Source organism: Fusarium subglutinans (genome assembly GCF_013396075.1).
Source record: "Fusarium subglutinans strain NRRL 66333 chromosome Unknown NRRL66333_c0000047, whole genome shotgun sequence".
NCBI classification, from domain to species: Eukaryota; Fungi; Ascomycota; class Sordariomycetes; order Hypocreales; family Nectriaceae; genus Fusarium; species Fusarium subglutinans.
This window is the reverse complement of record NW_023502110.1, coordinates 49,861-71,884: the sequence shown is the minus strand read 5'-3', so window position 1 is coordinate 71,884 and position 22,024 is coordinate 49,861. Positions and strand designations below refer to the sequence as shown.

Sequence of the window (22,024 nt, the reverse complement as noted above, 5' to 3'; positions counted from 1 at the left end):
TAAACGAGATCCATGGATCCTAATGCAAATGAAAGTGTCCGGGGCTAAAGCGGTAGCAGAGGACCCTGCTAACCAACTCTAGTAGGTAAGGTAAGGTTTACAAGAAAGGTACCAGATAAACACTGGGGTCTTCTGCAAAACAAGCGGTACCTGACCGGGATAGCTCATCTCATCTCATTTTCCCTTTCTCTTCTTTGGCTTCCAGTGCCAGACCAGTTCCCATCTGGCTGGCTCCAAGAGCTCAAGGCACGCCTCTTTTCAGTCTTCTATCCAATCAGCAGCCGCTACACTTTCATTGACGGTGTCCCCGGCCGCATCTTTTTTTTCCCTCTCTCCCAATTGCGTCCATCCTCCGCCGTCTTTAATTCTGCTTCTGCTTCTGCTGTCTGTTAACTCATTCTCTCTCCTTTCTAAAACCACAGTCCCCCCCCCTCTGTGATTACTGCTTTGTGCCCCTTCCGGCTTATAGTCTGTTTATTTAGGGTTTCCTCTACTGTATTTACTCTACCGGGGCTGTTCGATCCATTCTCATCTTCATTCCCACCCGCTTATCCTATCCTGTCATATCCCAATTCATCCGCATACCCGCCAGCCTCTTTTGCCTCTCCAGCTTCTCTGCCTTTCGCCCTCTGAGCATCGACGTATCATTACCAGTAAAGAGGAGAGAGAACATTTCGCCGCCGTACCAGGGGATCACAATCCAAGTTTGTTACTATCTGACTCAAACGATAACGTCAATTCAGAAGGTCAGTTACCACGTCGCAGTTCCCCACGCGATTGCGCCTGTTCATTTCTTTCTGTTCTGAACTTGATCACCTCAATCCTAGAACAGCATATGAGGTACCACCCGACGATACTGTACACCCCCTGTTCTCCACCCCCCGGGACACCTAAAAAAGCTCCAACCTTTAGGCCTAGGGGCCCCTCACCCCCTGGCCCAGGGGAGGCGCGAGAGATTCCGCCCTGGGCTGGGCCTTTTTGGCCTTTGCTGGCACGACTCGTGTGTCGTGCCCCAAATTGCAGCCTCTCTTCTCCCCCAGTCGTAGTGCACCTTAGTCCCAGTCGTTCCCAGTCCCGGTCCCCAGTTACTGCGCTACGCCAAAAGCTGCTTCTGCATCTCCTTTTCTCTTCCTTCACTCCACCTTTTTACCTTACCTCAACCTTACATCGCCTTCGCCTTCGCCTTCGCTTCCGTCTGCTTTTTCCATCTCATCTCTTTTCTCTTCTCTATACCTTGACAAGTCGGGATCCTTCTACCCTCGACCAGATTGTCTTTCGTTAGAGCACGACTTGGAGCGTTGTTAATCACTAACGTCGACGGCTCTAGATTATACCCATTCACCCACCTATTTCGCGACCACGACGGCACACGTAAACACTGCGTCGTCAACGTTGTTTAATTAGTCCCAGCATTTCCTATAAACCTTGCGAAAAAAGAAGCAAACAGCACAACCGTCACAATGGGTTGCGGAATGAGCACAGAGGAGAAGGAGGGCAAGGCCCGGAATGAGGAGATTGAGAACCAGCTCAAGCGCGACAAGATGATGCAGCGAAACGAGATCAAGATGCTTCTGCTCGGTATGTTTGCCAATTACTTCGGTCACGCGCGATTCTCAACGTAACCAGTCGCGAAGACTGTCGACCGGATCGCTTTCTAATACGCTCATAGGTGCTGGTGAATCTGGAAAGTCAACCATCCTGAAGCAGATGAAGCTCATTCATGAGGGTGGCTACTCGCGCGACGAGCGGGAATCCTTCAAGGAAATCATCTTCAGCAACACCGTGCAGTCAATGCGTGTTATCCTTGAGGCTATGGAGTCTCTCGAGCTTCCGCTTGAGGACCAGCGCATGGAGTACCACGTTCAGACCATCTTCATGCAACCCGCTCAAATCGAAGGCGACGTCCTCCCCCCTGAGGTTGGCAGCGCCATCGAGGCTTTGTGGAAGGATCGTGGTGTGCAAGAATGTTTTAAGCGATCTCGCGAGTACCAGCTTAACGACTCAGCCCGATAGTATGTGCCAGAGGGAAACAACTGCTTTCGTTTACTGACCTTGAATAGCTACTTCGACAACATTGCACGCATCGCTGCTCCTGATTACATGCCAAACGACCAGGATGTCCTTCGATCTCGTGTCAAGACCACCGGTATTACTGAGACCACATTCATCATCGGCGACCTCACATACAGAATGTTCGACGTCGGTGGTCAAAGATCTGAGCGAAAGAAGTGGATTCACTGCTTCGAAAACGTTACCACCATTCTTTTCCTGGTTGCCATCTCCGAGTACGATCAGCTCCTGTTTGAGGATGAGACTGTCAACCGAATGCAGGAGGCTCTTACTCTCTTCGACTCCATCTGCAACTCAAGGTGGTTCATCAAGACATCGATCATTCTTTTCCTCAACAAGATCGATCGTTTCAAGGAGAAGCTGCCTGTCAGCCCCATGAAGAACTACTTCCCCGACTACGAGGGCGGTGACGACTATGCCGCGGCTTGCGATTACATCCTCAACCGTTTCGTCAGCTTGAACCAACACGAGACCAAGCAGATCTATACCCATTTCACCTGCGCAACCGATACCACTCAGATCCGCTTCGTCATGGCGGCTGTCAACGGTAAGTTACCCCGACTGGAGTGTTGTCCAAACTTCAGTATTCTAACAAGTTACAGATATCATCATCCAAGAGAACCTGCGTCTCTGTGGTCTTATCTAAATGATTTTTTTTCTTGCTGTCACAAAACACGAATACCCTCGAACTTAATAACGACACTGCTTAGATGGGCCACGGGGATATGGCTCACGATTTTTTCTTGTACTCGTCACACCGGAGGAGCGAAGGCGCAAGTCAACAACTGCGTGACTCGTTGGGTTGACGACGGTTACTGACGGTCCGGCTCACCCATTACGCCAGATATACTACTAGCTTTGGCTGTGCCCAGGTCGACCGTGGTTCCGTTTCTTTGTAAGGATTTTCCGGTTGAAGGATGGGAGTTGCCTTGTATCACAAAAACGTCTTTTTAAAGGGAGAAGGATTTTAAGAACGGTGGACCACAGATGATGAAGCCGCGAAGGCCAGTGGTCATGGCCGCCCATGACGTCGGGAAGATATGATTTGCCCGTTCAAGAGCTTGACGGACGAGGCTGGAAGAAGGGGTCATTATTTGCATCTAAACAGTACGGGCGATGGAGGATGGTGGTCATCTACTTTGTTTAATTACGAAACTCTTTCCTACCACTACCACTACCGCCCATGCCTTGTTACCCTCCACGTTAGCATTGTATTGTTTACTCACTCGTCACTCGGATGCGGTGTTTCCTCGTTTAATTTTCAACTATCAAAGTATACTGTAAATAATGATTTGGCACGTATTTCGTCTGAAACAAACACACCGCCTGTCGCCAAATTCCGCACTTGTCTGTCTTGTTTGCTCGTTTCGCTTGCGTTTTGACTCACTTTTCTTTTGGCGTATGTCTTGAACTCAAGCAAAGTGCCCGTTTTTGCCCAGAGCAGAGGATGTTAACGCGCGCTACCCACGCAAGTTTCTCAACAGGGATACATCCGGGTCCATCACCCTGCATGGCTATGGAGGTTTTGTCTCTAGATATGAGACAAGCGTGGGAGCAGTCGGATGCTTGCTTGTGATGATTGTCCTCAAGACCGAGATAAACAAAGATCATGTGACTTGACTCAACCTCGTTCTCTTTGCTGGGAGGCAGAATATCGATGAGAAATAGCAAGAAAAGGGAATATTCAACGAAAACCACGCATGTGGCGGCGATCTACTTCTACCGCTCATATCCAAAATGCGTACGTAGCAAATAGTCACATCACATTGCGACCTATGTGTTTCATGGTCTTGTCTGTTTCGGTCATCTCAATTTGCTCCAAGGCTACTCCTAGTAGACTATATCCGACAATGCGTCCCAGAGCCTTTGGTTCATTCTTGCTCGAGACCATTAATGGTACAGATAGTAGTCGATCTCCATCTAGAGCCAACCAAGGCTGCCTGGCCTCCAAGACTACTTGAAAGTTGCCATATACACGCTAGCCTTGCTAGCCAAGCTCTGCCCTTGCTATTAGTTTGTCCTGAATACATGATCATACAAGTTGGTAAAGGAAATAGTCCGGCTGAAATGCACGGATATCGAAGAGTGGCGACATGTGTCTTGAGTAGAGCCAGCCGCGCAGTACTGAAAAAGGAAAGATTCGAAAAATGAAATGGCGGGTGATTATTGCTCGATATGGCGTACACGCTCATAACTACGAGCATGTTGGTTTGGTGCGCAGTTCTCTCATCCAGTGGTGACACAATGCGTATTCCAATAGTAGTCTCAAGACAGAGCATGGCCCGAAATAAGCGGCAAACTCACTCGAGATCACACAATAAGCGAGGGTTCCAAATTCTGGTTTAAGGGAGATCAACGAGCACTGTGACTTGGTTAGTAGAATCCAGTGAACCGTGTGAGTGGACTCACATCACTCGACAACTCTATAGATTTGTTGCCTGGTCTTTTTATTCTTTTGTGTTCTGCGTGTTAGACGCATTGCTGAAGGCCGCCGTCACAGCATTGAGCCTTGCTCAATGGAAGCGTTACGCGCCGGAGGCCTCAATGAGTATAGAACCACTCAGTTCTCATAGGGCGGGGTGTTCAAGAGAGTCAATGTCATAGGACGTGCTTCGACATTTCCCTGAGAAAATCCCTCCTGTGACGAGGTTTGCTGAGCAGACTGATCCTGGGAGGAAGGCTCATAGGAAGAACTATCTTGGGAAGTGTGCTCCTGGTGGGCATTGTTCTGTGAAGAAGGCTCTTGGGAGAGTGGCTCCTGGGTCTGGTTGTCCCCAGAAGAGATTTGCTGGGGACTAGCCATCCCAGAAAGCTGAGACAGGAAAGCAGTACCCTCAGAGGTGGCAAGGAAGTCATGAAGCTCTGCGACGCGAATGCCAAGTTCCTCTGCAGCCCTTTCCACCTGTGCAAGCTTTCGTTCTCCTTGGCTCATAGTAGCGACATTCGAGACAACATTGCCGACCATGTTGTTGGCGGGACCTGGCAGATTCTATCTGCCGGAACCGAGTCCCAAGGTCTGGATCATGCTCATAGCGAACTGGTTACGCATTTGAGGATCCACGGAGACAGACACGGGAGCTTCTCGGTTCATCGGGAGGATGCCCTGGGGGAGCGCCAAGGGATTAAGCTGGGCGTATTGAAAAGGCTGTGTTGGCATTCCCGCGGATTGGGGGTGATACAATGGTGCAGGGGCATAGATGGAGTTCTGATTGTTCTCTGAAAGATGTGAGCGTTGGTTCATGATATCGGTGTGGCATGAGAGTCAACATACCGTGAAAAGTGCATCGAGAACCACTGGCATTGAACCAGCAGTTGGTGCAGCTACCACACATCTGGCCATCGTAGATGATACACTCAGACCAGGGACCATGTCCTTTGGAGCAATTCTTGCAAGAACGGCTGACCTGGACTCCAGTGAGATGAGCCAAGAAGGCTTCGACATTGCTGCGGCGCTCCATATTGAGATCCATGTCAGAGCGACGCTGCCGGATGGGTCGTAGGGATGCTTCGCCGGCCAGCTTTCTGGCGAGAGTGCTGTCGATCACTATTCGGTCGCCATAGGTCTCCAGAGCGACCTCACCAGCTGTCTGAAGGGGCGTGTCTGACCCAGCTCCGTTGTTGGAAGGATTCGATGACATAACAACAGCGTCATGCACCTGAGGATTACGGCGAGGGAGAGTAAGAGTTCCCTCGAGCTGCCCAGTTGGGTGGCCACTAGTGGTATGGAGTAAGTGTCTGGACGCAAGTGTGGAAAGCTCAACATACTCATTGGTGTTATAGCTGCTGAAGCTGCTGAAGGGGGTTCGCCGGGATGAACCACTCGAGTTGTTGATGGTTTCCTGAGAAGAAGAAGGTTCACGAGGAGCAGATGGAACATTCTTCTGGCTCGAACCAGCTCGCTTCGTTCCTTTGGTCTCCTTCTTCGCAGCAATTCGGTTTGAAGCTCGAGTTCCAGTGTTGGGGAGGGGTGTGTGTCGGCGCGTGGTGCGCTCAGCCTTCATTTTACCCATTCTGAAGGCGAAGAGCGAGATGTAAATCTCGAGGTTTGTCGAGGAATCACAAGGTAAGCTTGAGTAGAGAGCCCTTGAGAGGCCGACGACAACTGTTGTATAAAGAGAAGAATATATGAGCAGTGATAGCAGGGAAATTGATATGAGTGCGAATATATTCTTGACAAGGGTTAACAGAATGGGTGACAAAAAGAAGAGAGGGGAGAAGAAAAGAGAGAAGCAGGCCAGGGCCAAGGGTAGCAGTGAGCTGTTGGCGTAGTGACCCCACTGTTTATCGCGTTTTCCACGCGCCGTGCATCTCGCGCTTCAGCACGGTACGCGAGCAGGCGAGGTCACTTACTGTAGGCAGGCAGATTCATTTCTCTGACGTAAATTTATTCATAGACGCGTTCGGTCATTTCTTTGGTGCTGTTAATGATTCACCCTCATTCACTTGCCGGAACGGCACAAGCTTTGGTCAACATGCAGCTCCATGCAGGAGTGTCTCTGCTCAAGTTCACCAACTTAAGGTGTTAAACCCCCATGAAATTGGTGAGCTCAACTCATTGAACTGGAGAACATCCAAAATACCATACAATAACCCTCTTTCCTAGGTATCTGTCCCTTAGTCATCGTTGAATGGGCATATCGATGCTCTAAACTCAGTTCTCCTCAATGTTGCCCAATGGCTTATTCAACGGACGGACGAGTAGATGGCCAATTCACTCTTCAATAGGCTGTTCATGTTATCTAGTTCTGAGGCTCTATTGCCTAGCGCCAGCTGCCTGTTCCCAAATTCCATCTCCCCGTCCTTCGGTGATCTCCTTCCACTGCATCGCAAACTCCATCAATCCTCCCTGGCTACCCATGCTTGCATCTACTACCTCTTTCGGTAGCTTGTGTGCTGAGTATTGGGGGCTACTAAAGTTGTATGCAGCTGGGTCATCCTTTTCTATTATCCTGAACTCGGGGCTCATTTCAGGTCGATACTCGATATCGTCATCCTCCTCCTCACCTTCTGTGACTGTGTCATCACCGCTGACATCCGCGCCGGCCTCATTACTTGATGTTCCATAGAGGGGGTTCTTAACATCCACCTCAAGAAGCTCTTCCCAGCCAAAGAGGAGACTGTCTGTTCGAGGGGCCCATGGGTTAATATCCATTAACCTGACTTTTCCCAGCCCATCTTTCTCAAAGGAGTTTTCTGGAATATAAACATCAAAGACGAAGCTGGCGTCAGGAAATGTGAACCTCAGTTTCTCTCGGAAGAATGTCTTAATCTTACGCCACAGCTGAGGTCGAATCTGCTCTAAGAAATCATAATGATTAAGATCTCGCTGTGTGATACCAATGAGAGTTCTGTGCTTGACGAAACATCGAAATTCTAGGGCCACGTGAGGGGTGAAGAATGGTCTTAGAACAAGAATTGGTGCGTATGGCTTGGTCGGAGGTCTTGGAATGCAGTCGTCGAAGGCGTGATCGAGGTCATGAGAAACAAAAGAAGATGACTTGAGGAGTAGGTAAATGTCGTTTGGAGTGGTGCACTTGAGTGTGTTTTGATGAGGCGAAATCCACTTGGCATCTTTTGGTGAAGACCAGTTCAACTTGGGTGCAACTGAGCCACCTAATTCTGCAATCGTCTCTTTGATGAGATTGTGTGTCTCCGGGAACCGCTGATTAGGAGGGAGCCTTTCAGGTTCATCTTCCTCATCATCTGACGAATCAGGATCCCTAACTTGAGGCCTTGCAGATGTATTGGATGATGCATGCCATTCCTCTTCAGGCTCGTCTTGATTCTCATCATCATCTGCAAGAACTATACCGTCTTCATGGAGATACTCGACGAATGAAGGGGGCAGTGGTATTATGCGAGATTTGAGACACGAGCTTCGGTATTTGGGAAACCAGAAGTCGTAGGAGCAGTTTTGGATGTGATCTTTAGTGACTGGTGGGAAAACGAGCTCAGGCGCATCGCCTCGGCTATCGGCTTCAGCCGAAGCGGCAACGTGAGGCATCTTGGTTGTTGTCGAAGGTCTTTAATCAAAGGCTTATAGTGTGAGAAGTCCTCGGTATCCAATTGTTATGTTGCTTAGGTATGTGAAAAGAACAGAAAGTGATGGACTGTGCTGTGGACGTTCAAATGTTGACTCACTTATAAATTATTATCCAAATATCATGGAGGGGGCGATGATTATTTATCTTATCTTCCGAGAGAGGTAGGCGGTAAAGATTTAGCTGCAGCGGCAGTGGCATTGGTAGAAGGGTCCTACATCATATCCACCCTGGTTGTTGCTGTCGCATCCATCACAGATCTCGATTGTACATAACATTATCTGCGCGCCAACTTATACCAACTGTCCTTTCAACAGTCAAAACACAACACTCTATCTACTATAATGTCTGATAACGTTGGCCTCAACACTCCCCGAGGCAGTGGCACCTCGGGCTACGTTCAGCGCAACCTTGCTCAGATCAAGCCTCGCGACTACGGCGCTCCTTATCCCAAAGACCTCGATAGCTTGCGACATAAGCAACGTCAGCCAGACAAGGGAATCCTGGAGCACGACCGCAAGCGCGAGGTCGAAGTCAAGGTCTTTGACTTGAGGGACAAGCTTGAAGAAGAAGAGTACGGATTTGAATACATCCAATTACATGGCTGGCTGTGCTAACATGATCAAGGGTCGATGAAGACGAGATCGATAGGCGATGCGACGAGCTCCGACAAAAACTCCTCGCCGAGATGAATTCTGGGAGGAGGGGCGGCCAGAGAAAGACATTCAAGCAACACCAGGTGCACGAGATGGCTGATGCCAAGATCAAAGAGAGCGAACGACTAAGGAAAGCATTGAAGATCAGCGCAGATTATGAAGAGGGGGGTCATTGGAAGCGCCAAGAAGAGAGGCTGCGCAATGCTTTGGAGAAGGATGAGGAGAAGGATGAAGGTGACGATAGGAAAAGTGAGCCAAGAGACTAGGTTGACCACCCAACCCAAAACATATCGGCCACTATGTTACCGGAACTTGCGTTTTGAGGGGAAACGCAGATCTTTGGGTATTTGTGCAATTGTCAAGCATTTGGCGGTCTGCCATGCTTCGCCAGGAATTGGTCATTGTTATGGAAGTCGTCCACCCATTGGAAACGTGGACAGCACGGATGACTATAGCACCCGGGTTCTGGATGGTTTTTATGTCATGTTTCTGTTTACTTTCAAGCGGCGCATGGCGTTTAGGTATTGGGACTCACGGACCCAATTTGCATTGTCTAGGGTAGGGCATTCAACACTGGACACGAGGTTTTGTTCCTCCAAACGACTCATAATTATTGCTTGGTTCCGTATTCCCTTATGTAATTAAAATGAATCTGGAGTTTCTTACTTATTATGGTCACTTTGTTTTGTCTCCATCTGCACTCTGTGAACGGTGTTGGAAATACGAACATCAACTGGTCGATCTACTCATTCCAATAACCTAAGTCGCAATACAGTCTTTGATCCGACAGTGGCCGAATTATGTTCAAAGTCCTTAAACCAAAGTACTCACTAAATGTATGTGAACCAAATACAGGTTTTATATATAGTCTGTTTTCAGGAAAAGTCCGGTTGGTCATTAGGTATGGCCTTGTAAGTTGCGACGTGGCTTGGCACATGCTCATGCTACAGAGACCCGCTATAGCTTGAGCTTCCTTGAACCTCACACGTCACTTAAATCACCAACGAAAGTACCAGCCAGAGACAGGAAAGGTCCAGGAGATCGACGACGAAACGAAAATAATAACCATGGCACGACTCTCACATTTCACCTCACATTCAATCAATATAAGCGCAATCGATATTGCATCAGCAGAGCTGGGGAACCTGCTGTTGCGACTACAAAAGACCGTTCTTCATACAGATAGCGACCGCGAACGACGACTACGATCGAGCGAATTCGAAAGGGCACGAGTAGCATCTGTAAGAGCGCCTGTACAGGATTACACATCCGTACACACTGACTCTGAACCATAGAATCTCGAATACGCACGAAACTCTTTGACGAAACTAGAACACGATGCGCTGGGGATTAAAGCGCCAGGTCGTAGGGCTGAAGTGCAAAGCGACTTGAATGGGAAGAGAGAGCTTCTAGAACTGCTACTGGACCGGCTAGAAGACTTGAGACAAGTGAGAAATGGTTTATGGGACAAGGCAAAGGATCGAAGCTGACATTACAACAGGTGGCAATTGAGGAGGACCAAGATGATGAGAGTACCGACGGAGAAGATATCCTCTCAGAAATAATACCTACGCCGAGCGATAGCATGGTCGATTCCATATCAACAGGCCAACCCACTGAAAGCTCGGGGCAAGATGATGATGCCGAGCCAGAGCCCACCGAGCCAACGACAATACCAACGACAACAGGCACAGTGCCAGCGCCAGCATCGACAACACCACCCCCTGACACGCCTACGACATTGCAAGAGCACAAACAACAACCCACGCAAACAACGCAGAACCTAAGATCAAGAGGCGCACCTTCATCTCCATCACCGCCTGCCCATTCAACAGCACGCGCGGCGCTTTTCGCCAACCGAAGCAAACCCTCTCCTCCCCAAACATCAACAGCAACAGCTGAAGCCTTACTCGATCACCAACGAGCCGAACAGGAAGCCCTTTCGGAATCGATTCTTCAGATGGCGAGTGCTCTAAAGTCAAGCTCACAACGGTTCTCAACTACTCTCGAGGCAGATAAGGACGTAGTGGCGCGTGCAGGTGAGGGAATGGATAAGACAGAACAGAGCATGGAGGCGGCGAAGGGGCGAATGGGTATGCTCAAGAGGATGACAGAAGGGAAGGGATACTTTGGGAGGCTACTCCTGTATGCATATATCGCTTTGCTTGCTGTGGCATGCATACTCGTGGTCTTTGTCCTACCCAAGTTGAGATTCTGAAGACCGGAAACAACAAGGAGACTGGTAACAACACATCGGCTTATGTACAAGTGCATCAAGTATAAGCCATCATGAGCATTGCTGTGTAGGTAGCTATCGTTCCATATCCGCCAAGCATACTGAGCGATTGTCCCCAAGTTTCCCAAGATATGCACGTCCCAATCATTCATATGCTGCTCCAACCAATAGTAACCCATTCTTAAGCTCCCTAGCAATTGGGGTTGAGATTCATAATTGATAACCCGAGACCTGGCGCACTAGGTTCTGTCATGCCCAGCAAGATAGCAGGCTTGAAATACCCATAAACTCAAACTAAAGAGACTCCCGAGTCTCGAATTCAAAGGAGATTTCCATCTCGCCCACATCACCAGGAACCACGGCGACACCCTCATTTGCTGCTTGTGAGAGATCTATCTCATCAACAGGAGAAGCCAGAGTAGCAAGAGCACTCTTGGTCTCTGCGTCGCCCATAGATTCATCAGTCGATTTGTCCGCTTCCTGAGCCTTTTCAGACCCAGCAGGTGATTCGGCTTTCTTTTCGCTGTCGAGGGTCTCCGAATTAGCGATAGTTGCCCTTTCATCTTGAGAGTGCTCAAACGTAGAAGGTGGAATCTCTTCCCTGCAGTCCCGAGAGGCCCCTAAGCTGGAGCAGGATTCGTTTTCACCTGTAAGCTTCTCAGGATCAGGAGAAGTCATTTCAATGTCGTCTCCAAGCTCCCTCGGATCTGTGCCAGATCCTTCCACCGGGGCGCGAGGGGAATCGGGAGGTGAAGTCATCACCTCATCATCTTCCTCAGGGGCTCTTGGGCCACCATCAGATTCATCTTCAGCCGAGCCAGTCTTCTCCTCTTCCTCGTGGGGAGTCCACGGTATTCCCCGAATCGCAGCATTGATCTTTCGACAATACTCGATGTCGTGCTTTAGACGTCTCCCAACGGGTTTCCCCCTGGACTAGATATTATTAGTAAATTATCTTCATGAAGAGCAACAGACTTGAGACATACCGGGGGCTCGTACTGAAAATACGAACTGGGCATTGTTTGGGCTAGTGACACCCGATCTTCCCAAGCGATCCCGGTCTTCTTCTTGAAGAAGTCCATAAACAGCTCCATCTCCGCCCGCCATTTTCCCTCGTGAGGACTAGGACGGTGATAGCTGGGCTGGGAGCTGCCCTTTTGTTTGAGGAATTTGGCAGTGAACCGGTACAAGTGAGGTTTAGCGTTGGACTCCCATAACTGTTTGTTGTTAGTATCAAGACATGCGAGAGGCAGACCTTACTTACGCAAAGAGAATACTTCTGTCCGAACTCGCCTGTGAACTCATCATCTCGAGTGATGTCGACCTGGTAGACAAAGTTGAGGCGATCTCGATAGAGGTGAAAGCGGTCTAGTAGAGCTTTAGTTTTCATAAATCAGTAGAACTGCGAACAACATACTTGTGTTGACAAATTTCTCTGCGTTCCTTTCGCCCTTCTCGATCCGAGCCTTTTCTCTCTTCTTTGCGTTCTCCTTTGCGACGAGACTTCTCATGGAATAGTCTGCTTCAGGCAATTTCTTGTTCTTGACTGTCGAATACTCGAACCAGTCACAATGAACAATGTGAATGCCCTTTCCAAGTTTCAATGCCTTTTTGACTATAAACTAATCAGTAGTTGCCGTGGAAAGAGAATAAGAAACAAGTGTTAGTACCTTTGGGAAGTTTCTTGTCGAACTGTTCCTTGGTGCAGAGGAGATGAGTGACAGTCTCGTCAAAGTCCTCGATAAAAACGCCTTTGCGAAGTGAGATCCATCGCTTCAGGTTTTCCACTGTCAACTGACCAGGGAGAGGCCCTGCAGCTGCAATTATACGGTTCTTGAAGATCTGAGCAACCATGTTTGCTGCTGTCTATGCAATCCTGATAAATTGTCGAAAGCTGAAGGACGAGGGCTGTACCTGAGTCCACGACACAGAAGTCCAATGCAGAAAATAAGGGAAACTGAAGAAGAGAGAAGAGAGTAAGTGTTAGGAGGCGAAGGTGAAGATGTCCTGTGGAGTAGGATGAAGACGTTGTTGCTGGTCAGGACCAAAAGTGAAAGGGGATGACGACTTTAGAAGAGAGAATCCTCTGACATAAGATAGAGCGAGGAGTGAGAGTCACGAAGAGGTTTAAAAAGAAGAGAAGTTGATATAAAAGTTCAAGATCAGGGCTTGTTGTGATAAGAGATGAATATGCGAGACTGCGAGTCTAAGTGCATGTTTGATAGCGCCTTGTGCCATTAGAGAGAGTGTGCATAGAATGGGATGATAATGTCTGTACCTTGGAGAAGGGTTACCACGAAAGAGATATTATAAGGACCACCTCTAAAAGGGGACACTTAAAAATGGTTCATAACTCCACAGCTCCAATCAAACTTGAGTGCTCATGAGAGTTTTCTGCAATTGAATAACCTCTATTTTATTCTATATTTTATCGGATTTCCTTGGCAGCCTTTATGAAAGCTGCGATCTTGTCTAGGCTTTGTTTTCCGTCCTCCTCCACACCACTGCTCACATCGACACCAATCACTCGATCAGCCAGAGGACCCAAAGCCTTGACGGACTCAGCCACGTTGTCAGGATTGAGACCGCCAGCAAGGAAGACTCGAAGCTCAGGATCACTCTCCAGAACAGCCTGGACATTGGTGACATTGAGAAGCTTGCCGGATCCAGAGCCAGAGTCAAGAAGAGGAACGGTATGATATCCCCGACGCGCAATTCCGACTTGGCCAGGCTTGAAGCATCGGACGACGGGCACAGGGATGAGGCTTGCCCACTCGATTGGCTCGTCACCATGAAGCTGGACTAGGTCAAGGTCGTATTGCTTCTGCTTCTCCAAAACCTCGCTCAGAGGCTGGTTCTGGAAAATACCAACGAGCTGAGGTCGAGGGCTACGAAGTCTTTGGGCAGCAGCTTCGAAGTAGTCCTTGGCTTTATTGTCTACTGTTGCCGCTTGGGTGTCATATTTTCGAGTGCTAGGATATGTGTGCACTGCTTCTGAGATTGCAAGGGCAGTCTCGTGTGAGATACATCGCTTGGCACCAGGAACAAGGCAGATGCCAACAAAGTCTGCCCCCGACTCGGCAGCCTTCAGGGCAGCCTCAGGACTTCGCGTCCCGCAGATCTTGACGTACAACGATGACGTGACATCAGATTTAGCAGGGGGCTCGGTTCCAGAGCACAGTTGGCTGATAAAAACACTGGCATCAGGGGCTCTCATGATGGCCTCACCAACTAGAACAGCATTGACACCATCCCTCTTGTTCATCAAAACGTCATCATGGGTATTGATACCGCTGAGCGCGCAAATGATTGTGCTTTCAGGCACCATGCTGCGTAGCCGGCCTGTGGTGTTGAGATCAACTTCAAAGCTCTCGAGGTTACGGTTGTTGACACCGATAACCTTGGAGCCCAGTTTAACTGCAGTTGTCATCTCCTCAGCATTCTGAACCTCAACAAGAGGCTCCATACCCAATTGGAGAGAATAGTTATATAGTCTTTGTAGGAGTTCAGAATCAAGCATCTTGACAATGAGAAGAACAGTATCCGCACCAGCCAGTCGTGCCTCAAGGATCTGATACTCGTCAAAGATGAACTCCTTACGGAGGATTGCGGGTCTGTTGGGCATGCCATCCAAGACTTGTCGAACGGCTCTCAAGTCCTCAATACTGCCCTTGAACCACTCAGGCTCAGTGAGCACGGAAATAACACTTGCGCCTGCCAGAGCGTACTTTCGAGCTTGTGCAGGGGCGGAGATATCCAGCGCAAAGATACCCTTAGAAGGAGAACCGCGCTTGATCTCAGCCATCAAAGCAACGTCAAAAGGAGACTGTCGTAGTCGGTTGACAAAAGGAATCTGGGGAGGGGCAGCGTTGAGATCGTACGCAACTTGTAGATCCTCAAATCTTTGGGAAGGAATCTGCTTCTGAGCATCCACAGCAGCCTTTCGGTTGGCATAAATTCGCTGCAGAATGTTGTTCTTCTTGGGCTTGGGTGCAGTCGAGTCGTCACTGTTGGCGGAACCAGACTTCTGGAACTCAGTGTTCTCCTCCCAAGTACCTCCTTGCATGCGGAGGAAGTTTGTGATCATAGCTCGTCCACCTTCAGTTAGGATACTCTCAGGGTGGAATTGGACACCTTCGATGGTGTACTTCTTGTGACGAACACCTTGAATGACACCAGGGGAACCATCAGGCTTAGCCACCCAAGAGGAAACCTCCAGGTCCTCAGGTAAAGTGATGTGGGTACCTGCGAGAGAATGGTACCGAGTAACTGGAACACCCTGCTTGATACCAGAGAACACACCCTTAGAATCATGGGTCAATGGTGAAGTCTTGCCATGGAGCCATTCACCAGCTGAACTGACTTCTCCACCATAGACATTAAAGATGCACTGGCTGGAGGCAGGTTAGAGGAATTGATATATAGTGAAAGACCAACACTTACAGGCCCATACAGACACCAAAGATAGGAACCTTGCCAGCAAAATGTCTAATAACATCGCGGCTCACACCAGAATCAGTCTCGGGGTGACCGGGACCGGGGCTGATGATAATCTGGGTGGGTTTCTTGGCAATGATTTCATCCACAGTCACCTTGTCGTTTCGATAGACAGTAACCGTAGCTCCCGCAAGAACGAGATACTGGTAAATGTTCCAGGTGAAAGAGTCGTAGTTGTCAATAAGAATAAGGTTAGAGGCCGTTGGAATTGGAGGCGAGGGATCAGCCTGGTGAGGCGAGTGATCGATAATATCTGAGGAACCCATTTTCTCTCTCTCTCTCTTTTTATCTTTCTCGAAAATAACAACAACGAGAAGGGAGCGTACTTTGAAACCGTGTCTTCGTAAAATGAGATATTTTACGAGACTGAGAGCGGTGACGTTGCAAAAGGTGAGTCACTTTGAGTTTGAATAGAGTTGAACAAAGAAGCTGTGAATGCGACTTTCGGCCAGTGCAGGACTGACTAGCGCACTGTCGTCTCTGGCAGAGACACAATGGTTCGTACAGTGCTAACTCTATATGGCGAATGGAGGCATAAGGTCCGATATAACTGCCGTCCACTGAAGCACCGGGTAAACCTGGGCTAAATTGGAGCTCTCTAGCTCAGCTCAGGTCCAAAAAGTTGACCAGCCAAAGCTCGATCCATCCATTCGCGACCCAGCGCGTCAACAAGCATCAAATTCAGACTTTCTTCGTATCCACCCTAACTAATCGCCAGGTGATGCGTCGCATGCCACTGTCGCCTTTTTGACGACGCTCTTTGCAATGGCGCCGGTGGCCGATCGCATTTACTTCCCCTCCCTAGAACAATGCCTGACTGGGGAGCGGGTACTGCTGTAAGTTGACTGAATGCCTCTCTCGTCCCTTGGGCTGCCTAGTATCCATTCATCTATGTACATAAACTCACCGCTAACTCACCACTCAGCTCTTGGAAGCTCATCGCAACTGCGCTGTCTGATAGTTCTGGTCAGAGAACTACGAGTTCTGCCGTCATCGAATTTTTGAGCGACGACTATGTTCACCGTCTTCTCGAGGACCCTGCCAGCACCTTCGCACCCGCAGATGAAGCTACGAAAAAAGTCTTTGAAACAAAAACGGCCCCGATAAATGTTCCCGCAAGCTCAGATGGACGACCTGATATCGAGACGATCAAGAAAGATGCCGAATGGCTTAGCAAGAATGCCAAAATTAACCTAGTCGCAGCTTTGCGTGTGGTCGTGATAGAACACCAGTCCCGTCCCGCGCGCCATCTCAGTGGCCCATTATCGTCTCAAGATGCCAAGAACCTGCAGGAAGCTGCCGGCCTTAACAATGGCCAGGGGTCAGGACTGCTCTTGGACCTAGGATCGGCGGCTGCGCTGGATGCTGAAGAGATCTGGACCGAATTCGAGAAGCCCGAGACGAGACAGCGACGCCTGTTCGATACCTATCTTACCGAGCGCCGTTTTTTTATGATGTCTGCGGACTATGCCAACTCGATCAAGCTATACGAAAGGCTGCCGACCTTCGCCAGTGTTGATCTCGACCTAGCCAAGACCTACCGACTGAAGCTTCCCTCACGAGACGACGCCGAGCCCCTACTCCCGACTTACCTTCAAGTTCTCACAGACTCTATGTCTCGCATCGAATCAGGTCTAAAAGCTGTAACGGACGAGAAGTGGGTGACCGAGGAAGTCGAACTAGATTGGCTGCGAACGCTTCTAACAGAAGCTATCCATGCTTTGTCTGTTGTCTTTCAGATTGTTGACAGTTTTGGCGACGACTTTGCACCTTCAAGTGCTGTCAACCAGTGGTTTGCTTTGATGGAAGTCTACAGATTCTTTGACGCTGTTCAGCCGGTATGTATTCCGCGACACGTTGATGGCAGACTTGTACTAATAGTACCCCCAGATCCACGAGAGCATTGCCCCTCTAGTTTTGCCCCTGAAGACTCTTTCAGCCGCCGTGTCCCTGATACTACTCAAGCCAGCTCGCTCATTAACCTATCTTTCCGAGAGAGAAGAGGATGCTACTCAAGCAGATACTTCTTACGACACATACCTTCTCTCATCCGACGTCCTTGAACAGGTCCATAAGAGCATACTAAACGCTGCCGAAGCCGATTGCGAAAGCGCCTCACCTGTCATTTTCGCATGGACGCTTCTTCTTCATCGCATGAATGTTTCTTATCAGAGCCGAACAGAGAAGCGTGATAATTTGCTACAGCAAAATGCCCGAGAAACCTTTGAGGCAGGAGGTGTGATTCGACCAGTTGCAAGACGAAACTCGGCGGGCAGCATCTTCTCCATCGAATCTTCGAAATTCGACGGCTTCCTCGAGAATGCGACTTCATCCAAGGACCTCGTGGTGGTGGAACAGCTTGCAGCACAAGTCACGGCTCAAGGTCGTGTCTTTGATGTCGTGTCTAACATGGCAACATCACTAGGTCCCTCAGATGAGGGTAGCATGACCCCCTTACTCAGTGCTCGTCTTCGCAATGTCTTCCTTGAGCTTCTCAAGGTTTCATACCCCATCGTTGGCTATCAGTCCGAACCAGTAAGCTCCCTTCTTTCGATTCTAAGCGCCGGCCGAAATTACTGGGACATTTCAAACAAGGAGAACCTCTCGGACAGGCAAGATATTCTCGCATCCATGATCAATGATGATCATGCCCTAGAGTTCTTCTTCCAGCAAGCTCTTGACAGATACCCCTATGAATTTCTGCCGTTTATCACTCTCTGCCGAACTCTCGCCAGTGCTACTAGCCTACGCGAGAGCGATCGGTCCCAGATGATCCTTAACCTTTTACGTGCAACACCCACACTCACATTCGTCCTTCCCGATTACTTCCAAGAGTACGAGCTCGCACAAGAAGACGAAAACACCAATACTTTCTGTTTGCTGCAAGATATTCCTATCATCTCGTTGTCCCCTTCGTGGCGAGGAAGACGTGTAGAGGACGATGCGTATCGGATACCAGCAGGCACATATGGACGATTTGTGACGGATACAGGTAGAGTTGTCTCAATGGAGTATCCTCACTCAACTATCTCGCTCCTCGGTCGACGACTAGAAATCAATCTGATGAAGGAAGGCTATCAATCTGAGCTTGGAATGCTCCAGCCAGAAGAAACTGCCGAAGTCATCTCTTTGTTTGCGACACTCATTCGCATGGATCATCTGAACGCCGCCGGGGAGGAGTCCACCGGCGCCTTGGTGCTTTCTGACAATGATATTCTTCATGAGGCAAAGAAACATATTGATGCGGGTAGTGGTAGAGATCTCCTAACAGTGGTCTGCGAGACAATGGACTACTACATGCAGGTTGATCTTGCGGAGAGTGAGGACGTTGTCGTCACTATCCTGAACTCTTGCGTCCAATTCCTCGACGCGATCCTGCCTATTTACCCGAGCAGAGTGTGGTCATATATTTCTCGATGCGAGCTTTTAAGTTCCGAGTCCAGAGCTGGTAAGCTCACTAAGGTCGTGGGAAGCCTCGATCTGGTACAGGAGAGGCTCGAATTTTTACTATCTTGTCTCAGACTATTCTCAAACCTCATTGACACTGCAATGACTTCCGCTGTTCAGCGACGAGCTGGTATTCATACCACAAGCAGAAACAAGTCAGATCTGAATCCTTGGCTGGGCACAGCAGATAAAGTTTTGGCAAAGGTCAGCTACGCCATTGCCCAAGCAGGCGTAGACATCTTTGAGAATACTTCAACCTGGAGATTTGCGTCTGACACATGCCGCTCGTCAGTGCTCCGAGAGGTTGTACCAATCCTGCAAAAGGTGATTATGTATAGCTACAGTCTTGGCGATCCTTCGACCTCCGAGAATCTGACTTCATGCCTACGACCCGCCGCCTCTTATGTTATCGACTGTTTCGTCTCGCCTTCGACTGGATCTCTGCGATTCCAACCTCTTTTATCATCCCTTATCACAGCATTTACAACCGCTGACAGTACCCTCTATCCAAGACGCGTGGAGATGGTACAGGCACAGTTAAATTCAGTACTTGAATTTTCCGCAACACTACTGCGCGTCGCCAATTATCTGGAGCAATCCTCTAGCATGATTGAAACCTACCTTTTCAAAAGCTCCACCCTGCTTGCACGGCTATGCGCAGTATCCGACCACTTCCGCAAACCCACCATGTGGCTGCTTGAGTCTTTGGTTGTAAATGCTGGCAAATCCTCAAGTGAACCCCCGTCCCTGCTTGGTTACTTGGGGCCTCAGATTTCAAAGTCTTTTCTCCAACTCCTATCAACCCTGGGTAAGCCCTTTGAACTCAGGGGCGAGGTCAAGGCTACGTGGAAGTTCTTTTCGGCTATTCTAAGGAACCGACAACAGTGGATGTCCAATTGCCTGCTTACTGGGCAGACCCCCAGGGAGGCGATGAAGAAAGACAAAAAGAAGACGGATGTTTCTTCCAGCTCGGTATTTGCTACTGGGCTTGCCAAACTTGGCAAGTTAAAGGATCTGGAAATAAGCGAAGCCCTGGTTATACTTGATTTTGTCGCCTCGGCCCAGAACTTCTGGCCCTGGACAGTCTTCACACTCCAGAAAGACACCGCTTATCTTGATGGGCTTAGAGAATATGTCCGAGATCTCAAATCATCCAGCATCACCATAAAGTCTGACCCTGTCCGTGCTGCTTTTGAGGCAAGACTGGCCGCGTATATTGCGGAGACATTTGCCATGCAGCTTTACCACTCGCGGCATCTGGGCAACTCTGGCACATTGGCAAAGAGCCTCATTGGCGACCTCGACTACTACTTACGTGATGGGGCTGAGGTTGGAGGTTACAACAAGTCTCTTCACAACAACTTCGCCCGAAACTTCTCCAATAAATACTCAGACTGCCCTGTGGATGACTACAAGCGGACCGTCCTGGAGCCACGGGAACTCGGCAAGAGTTACTACTATGACTTGGAACGCGCCGATCAGATGCTACGATTTGATCCCGGCTGGAAAGGTCGCAAGGACGACGGTTTCAAGACAGAGATGGAGCGCGCAAACACTAACTTGTCTTTAGTTGATGCTCAGCTCGTAAGTGAATGTGCCTTGTATACCATGAACATAGCTAATGATATTATTTCCAGGCCCTTTTCCATGCCTGGGAGTTTCTACTTGTAGAGCTTTCAACATGCATGCCCAAGAACGACACCGTGGAAAAGCAAATGCTGCAAGTTGCCCAACAATGCCTCAATGCGAACCAAGGAATTCCAGGTCCTGAACACATCTTCCTAAAACTTGTCGAGTCCAGGGCGAGCCTCGCGCTTGTGTTGATCCAGCGTCTTGTCAAGTCATCAGTGCCAGTCAAGGACATCAACCAGCTTCTCTCGACTCTTGTTGGTACCATGAACGGAGTCGAGGAGCCCTGGGGCACTGAATCTATCTCGTATTATCGCACTCTTCTTAAGGCTCTTTTCGTTACTCTGCGTGCCTACCAAATCAGTGGCAAGAAAGCAACTGAATCTCAGGATACCTTTGAGGGAACTACCGTGACAGTCACACAAACTGTGTTGAATGTCCTTGACCGGGTTGTGGGCAGGGGCTTCCGCGCACTTGTCAGCCTTATTCACGATAACGAAAATAGTGTATCGCCGGAAGATCTAGGATTGTTAACAGCCATCCTTCAAGCCTGCATAAGTCTGCCCAATATGGATCAATCTCAGACTCAAGTTCTTAACATCATGGCTGAGCATCAAGTCCTCCATGCTGCCTCGTCTCTCTACTCATGGGCAGATAGACTGGCGGATCAAGGCGACCCTATCTATGGCGAGTTGAGCATGCTATTTTTGCTTGAACTCTCAACTCTCCCCATGATTGCTGAACAGATGGCATGCGATGGAATCTTGAGCAACATCCTATCTGCGAATCTGACTAAGTTCATGCTAAAGTCCAACATTTCTCCCTATTCAGATTCCCATGTGGTGCAACGCTGCTATGGTATCTGGGCCAAAGGACTGCTGCCGCTAATGCTGAACTTGCTCACAGCTTTGGGCGCAACTGTTGCTCCGGAGGTTGCGTACGTTCTTAATCAGTTCCCTCACCTACTGGAAGCCAGCGTGGACCGTTTTGAAGCACCTGGAGCCAGTCGTACTCAGTCTCGGGCCTCACCGCATTACCTGACCCTTGTCGCGATATCTGAGGTTCACTCTCTTGCCCTCCTCACGCGAGTGCTTGCTGCTCTTCGTGTGAACAACAACCGGGACATTCCTGACGTGGAATGGGACTCGGCAAACCTGCTAGAGAACGTCGACTTTTGGTTGAGTACAAAGAAGTTGCTAAAGGAACGACTCATGCCCTTGGGTCAGCGAGAAATGGACTGGCGTGGCATGAAGCCTGCCTCAGGGGCATATGATAGTCTTTTGGAGGAGAAAGCGGTGGCTCAATTAGATGCCATCAGAGATGTGCTAAGTGAAGAGGCAGATAATTGAATATGAACATGGGAGCTTAGGAGAAACGATTGGTAATCATCAAGGTGTATATTATAAGTATCTTAGGTGAAGGGCGTTGGAATAGGATGTACGCATTGC

At 49.2% G+C, this 22,024-nt stretch overlaps 9 protein-coding genes across 9 annotated transcripts; 4 read left to right on the top strand and 5 right to left on the bottom strand.

Annotated features, from left to right (window-relative positions):
* Nucleotides 1–1,460: 1,460 nt before the first annotated feature.
* Nucleotides 1,461–2,716, top strand: FSUBG_5088 (guanine nucleotide-binding subunit alpha; the record flags this gene model as incomplete). The annotated part of the gene is made up of 4 exons (XM_036683146.1): nucleotides 1,461–1,578; nucleotides 1,670–2,012; nucleotides 2,061–2,617; nucleotides 2,673–2,716. 4 exons carry the CDS (start codon nucleotides 1,461–1,463, stop codon nucleotides 2,714–2,716), a joined length of 1,062 nt encoding a protein of 353 aa, XP_036539395.1.
* A 1,914-nt stretch (nucleotides 2,717–4,630) lies between these two features.
* On the bottom strand, nucleotides 4,631–5,035 carry FSUBG_5087 (uncharacterized protein; the record flags this gene model as incomplete). The annotated part of the gene is made up of 1 exon (XM_036683145.1): nucleotides 4,631–5,035. One exon carries the CDS (start codon nucleotides 5,033–5,035, stop codon nucleotides 4,631–4,633), a length of 405 nt encoding a protein of 134 aa, XP_036539394.1.
* A 24-nt stretch (nucleotides 5,036–5,059) lies between these two features.
* FSUBG_5086 (uncharacterized protein) lies at nucleotides 5,060–6,071 on the bottom strand (the record flags this gene model as incomplete). Its single annotated transcript, XM_036683144.1, has 3 exons — nucleotides 5,060–5,286; nucleotides 5,342–5,784; nucleotides 5,836–6,071. The coding sequence occupies 3 exons, from the start codon at nucleotides 6,069–6,071 to the stop codon at nucleotides 5,060–5,062; spliced, it is 906 nt and encodes a 301-aa protein (XP_036539393.1).
* A 752-nt stretch (nucleotides 6,072–6,823) lies between these two features.
* Nucleotides 6,824–8,074, bottom strand: FSUBG_5085 (cell division cycle; the record flags this gene model as incomplete). The annotated part of the gene is made up of 1 exon (XM_036683143.1): nucleotides 6,824–8,074. One exon carries the CDS (start codon nucleotides 8,072–8,074, stop codon nucleotides 6,824–6,826), a length of 1,251 nt encoding a protein of 416 aa, XP_036539392.1.
* A 381-nt stretch (nucleotides 8,075–8,455) lies between these two features.
* Nucleotides 8,456–9,033, top strand: FSUBG_5084 (pre-mRNA-splicing factor CWC21; the record flags this gene model as incomplete). Its single annotated transcript, XM_036683142.1, has 2 exons — nucleotides 8,456–8,685; nucleotides 8,739–9,033. The coding sequence occupies 2 exons, from the start codon at nucleotides 8,456–8,458 to the stop codon at nucleotides 9,031–9,033; spliced, it is 525 nt and encodes a 174-aa protein (XP_036539391.1).
* Nucleotides 9,034–9,834: 801 nt separating this feature from the next.
* FSUBG_5083 (uncharacterized protein) lies at nucleotides 9,835–10,985 on the top strand (the record flags this gene model as incomplete). The annotated part of the gene is made up of 3 exons (XM_036683141.1): nucleotides 9,835–10,008; nucleotides 10,063–10,215; nucleotides 10,269–10,985. 3 exons carry the CDS (start codon nucleotides 9,835–9,837, stop codon nucleotides 10,983–10,985), a joined length of 1,044 nt encoding a protein of 347 aa, XP_036539390.1.
* Nucleotides 10,986–11,297: 312 nt separating this feature from the next.
* Nucleotides 11,298–12,857, bottom strand: FSUBG_5082 (uncharacterized protein; the record flags this gene model as incomplete). Its single annotated transcript, XM_036683140.1, has 5 exons — nucleotides 11,298–11,936; nucleotides 11,990–12,220; nucleotides 12,268–12,371; nucleotides 12,421–12,618; nucleotides 12,674–12,857. 5 exons carry the CDS (start codon nucleotides 12,855–12,857, stop codon nucleotides 11,298–11,300), a joined length of 1,356 nt encoding a protein of 451 aa, XP_036539389.1.
* A 574-nt stretch (nucleotides 12,858–13,431) lies between these two features.
* On the bottom strand, nucleotides 13,432–15,766 carry FSUBG_5081 (anthranilate synthase component 2; the record flags this gene model as incomplete). Its single annotated transcript, XM_036683139.1, has 2 exons — nucleotides 13,432–15,397; nucleotides 15,447–15,766. The coding sequence occupies 2 exons, from the start codon at nucleotides 15,764–15,766 to the stop codon at nucleotides 13,432–13,434; spliced, it is 2,286 nt and encodes a 761-aa protein (XP_036539388.1).
* A 499-nt stretch (nucleotides 15,767–16,265) lies between these two features.
* Nucleotides 16,266–21,925, top strand: FSUBG_5080 (nucleoporin; the record flags this gene model as incomplete). Its single annotated transcript, XM_036683138.1, has 4 exons — nucleotides 16,266–16,336; nucleotides 16,426–17,338; nucleotides 17,391–20,531; nucleotides 20,585–21,925. The coding sequence occupies 4 exons, from the start codon at nucleotides 16,266–16,268 to the stop codon at nucleotides 21,923–21,925; spliced, it is 5,466 nt and encodes a 1,821-aa protein (XP_036539387.1).
* Between the last annotated feature and the right edge of the window lie 99 nt (nucleotides 21,926–22,024).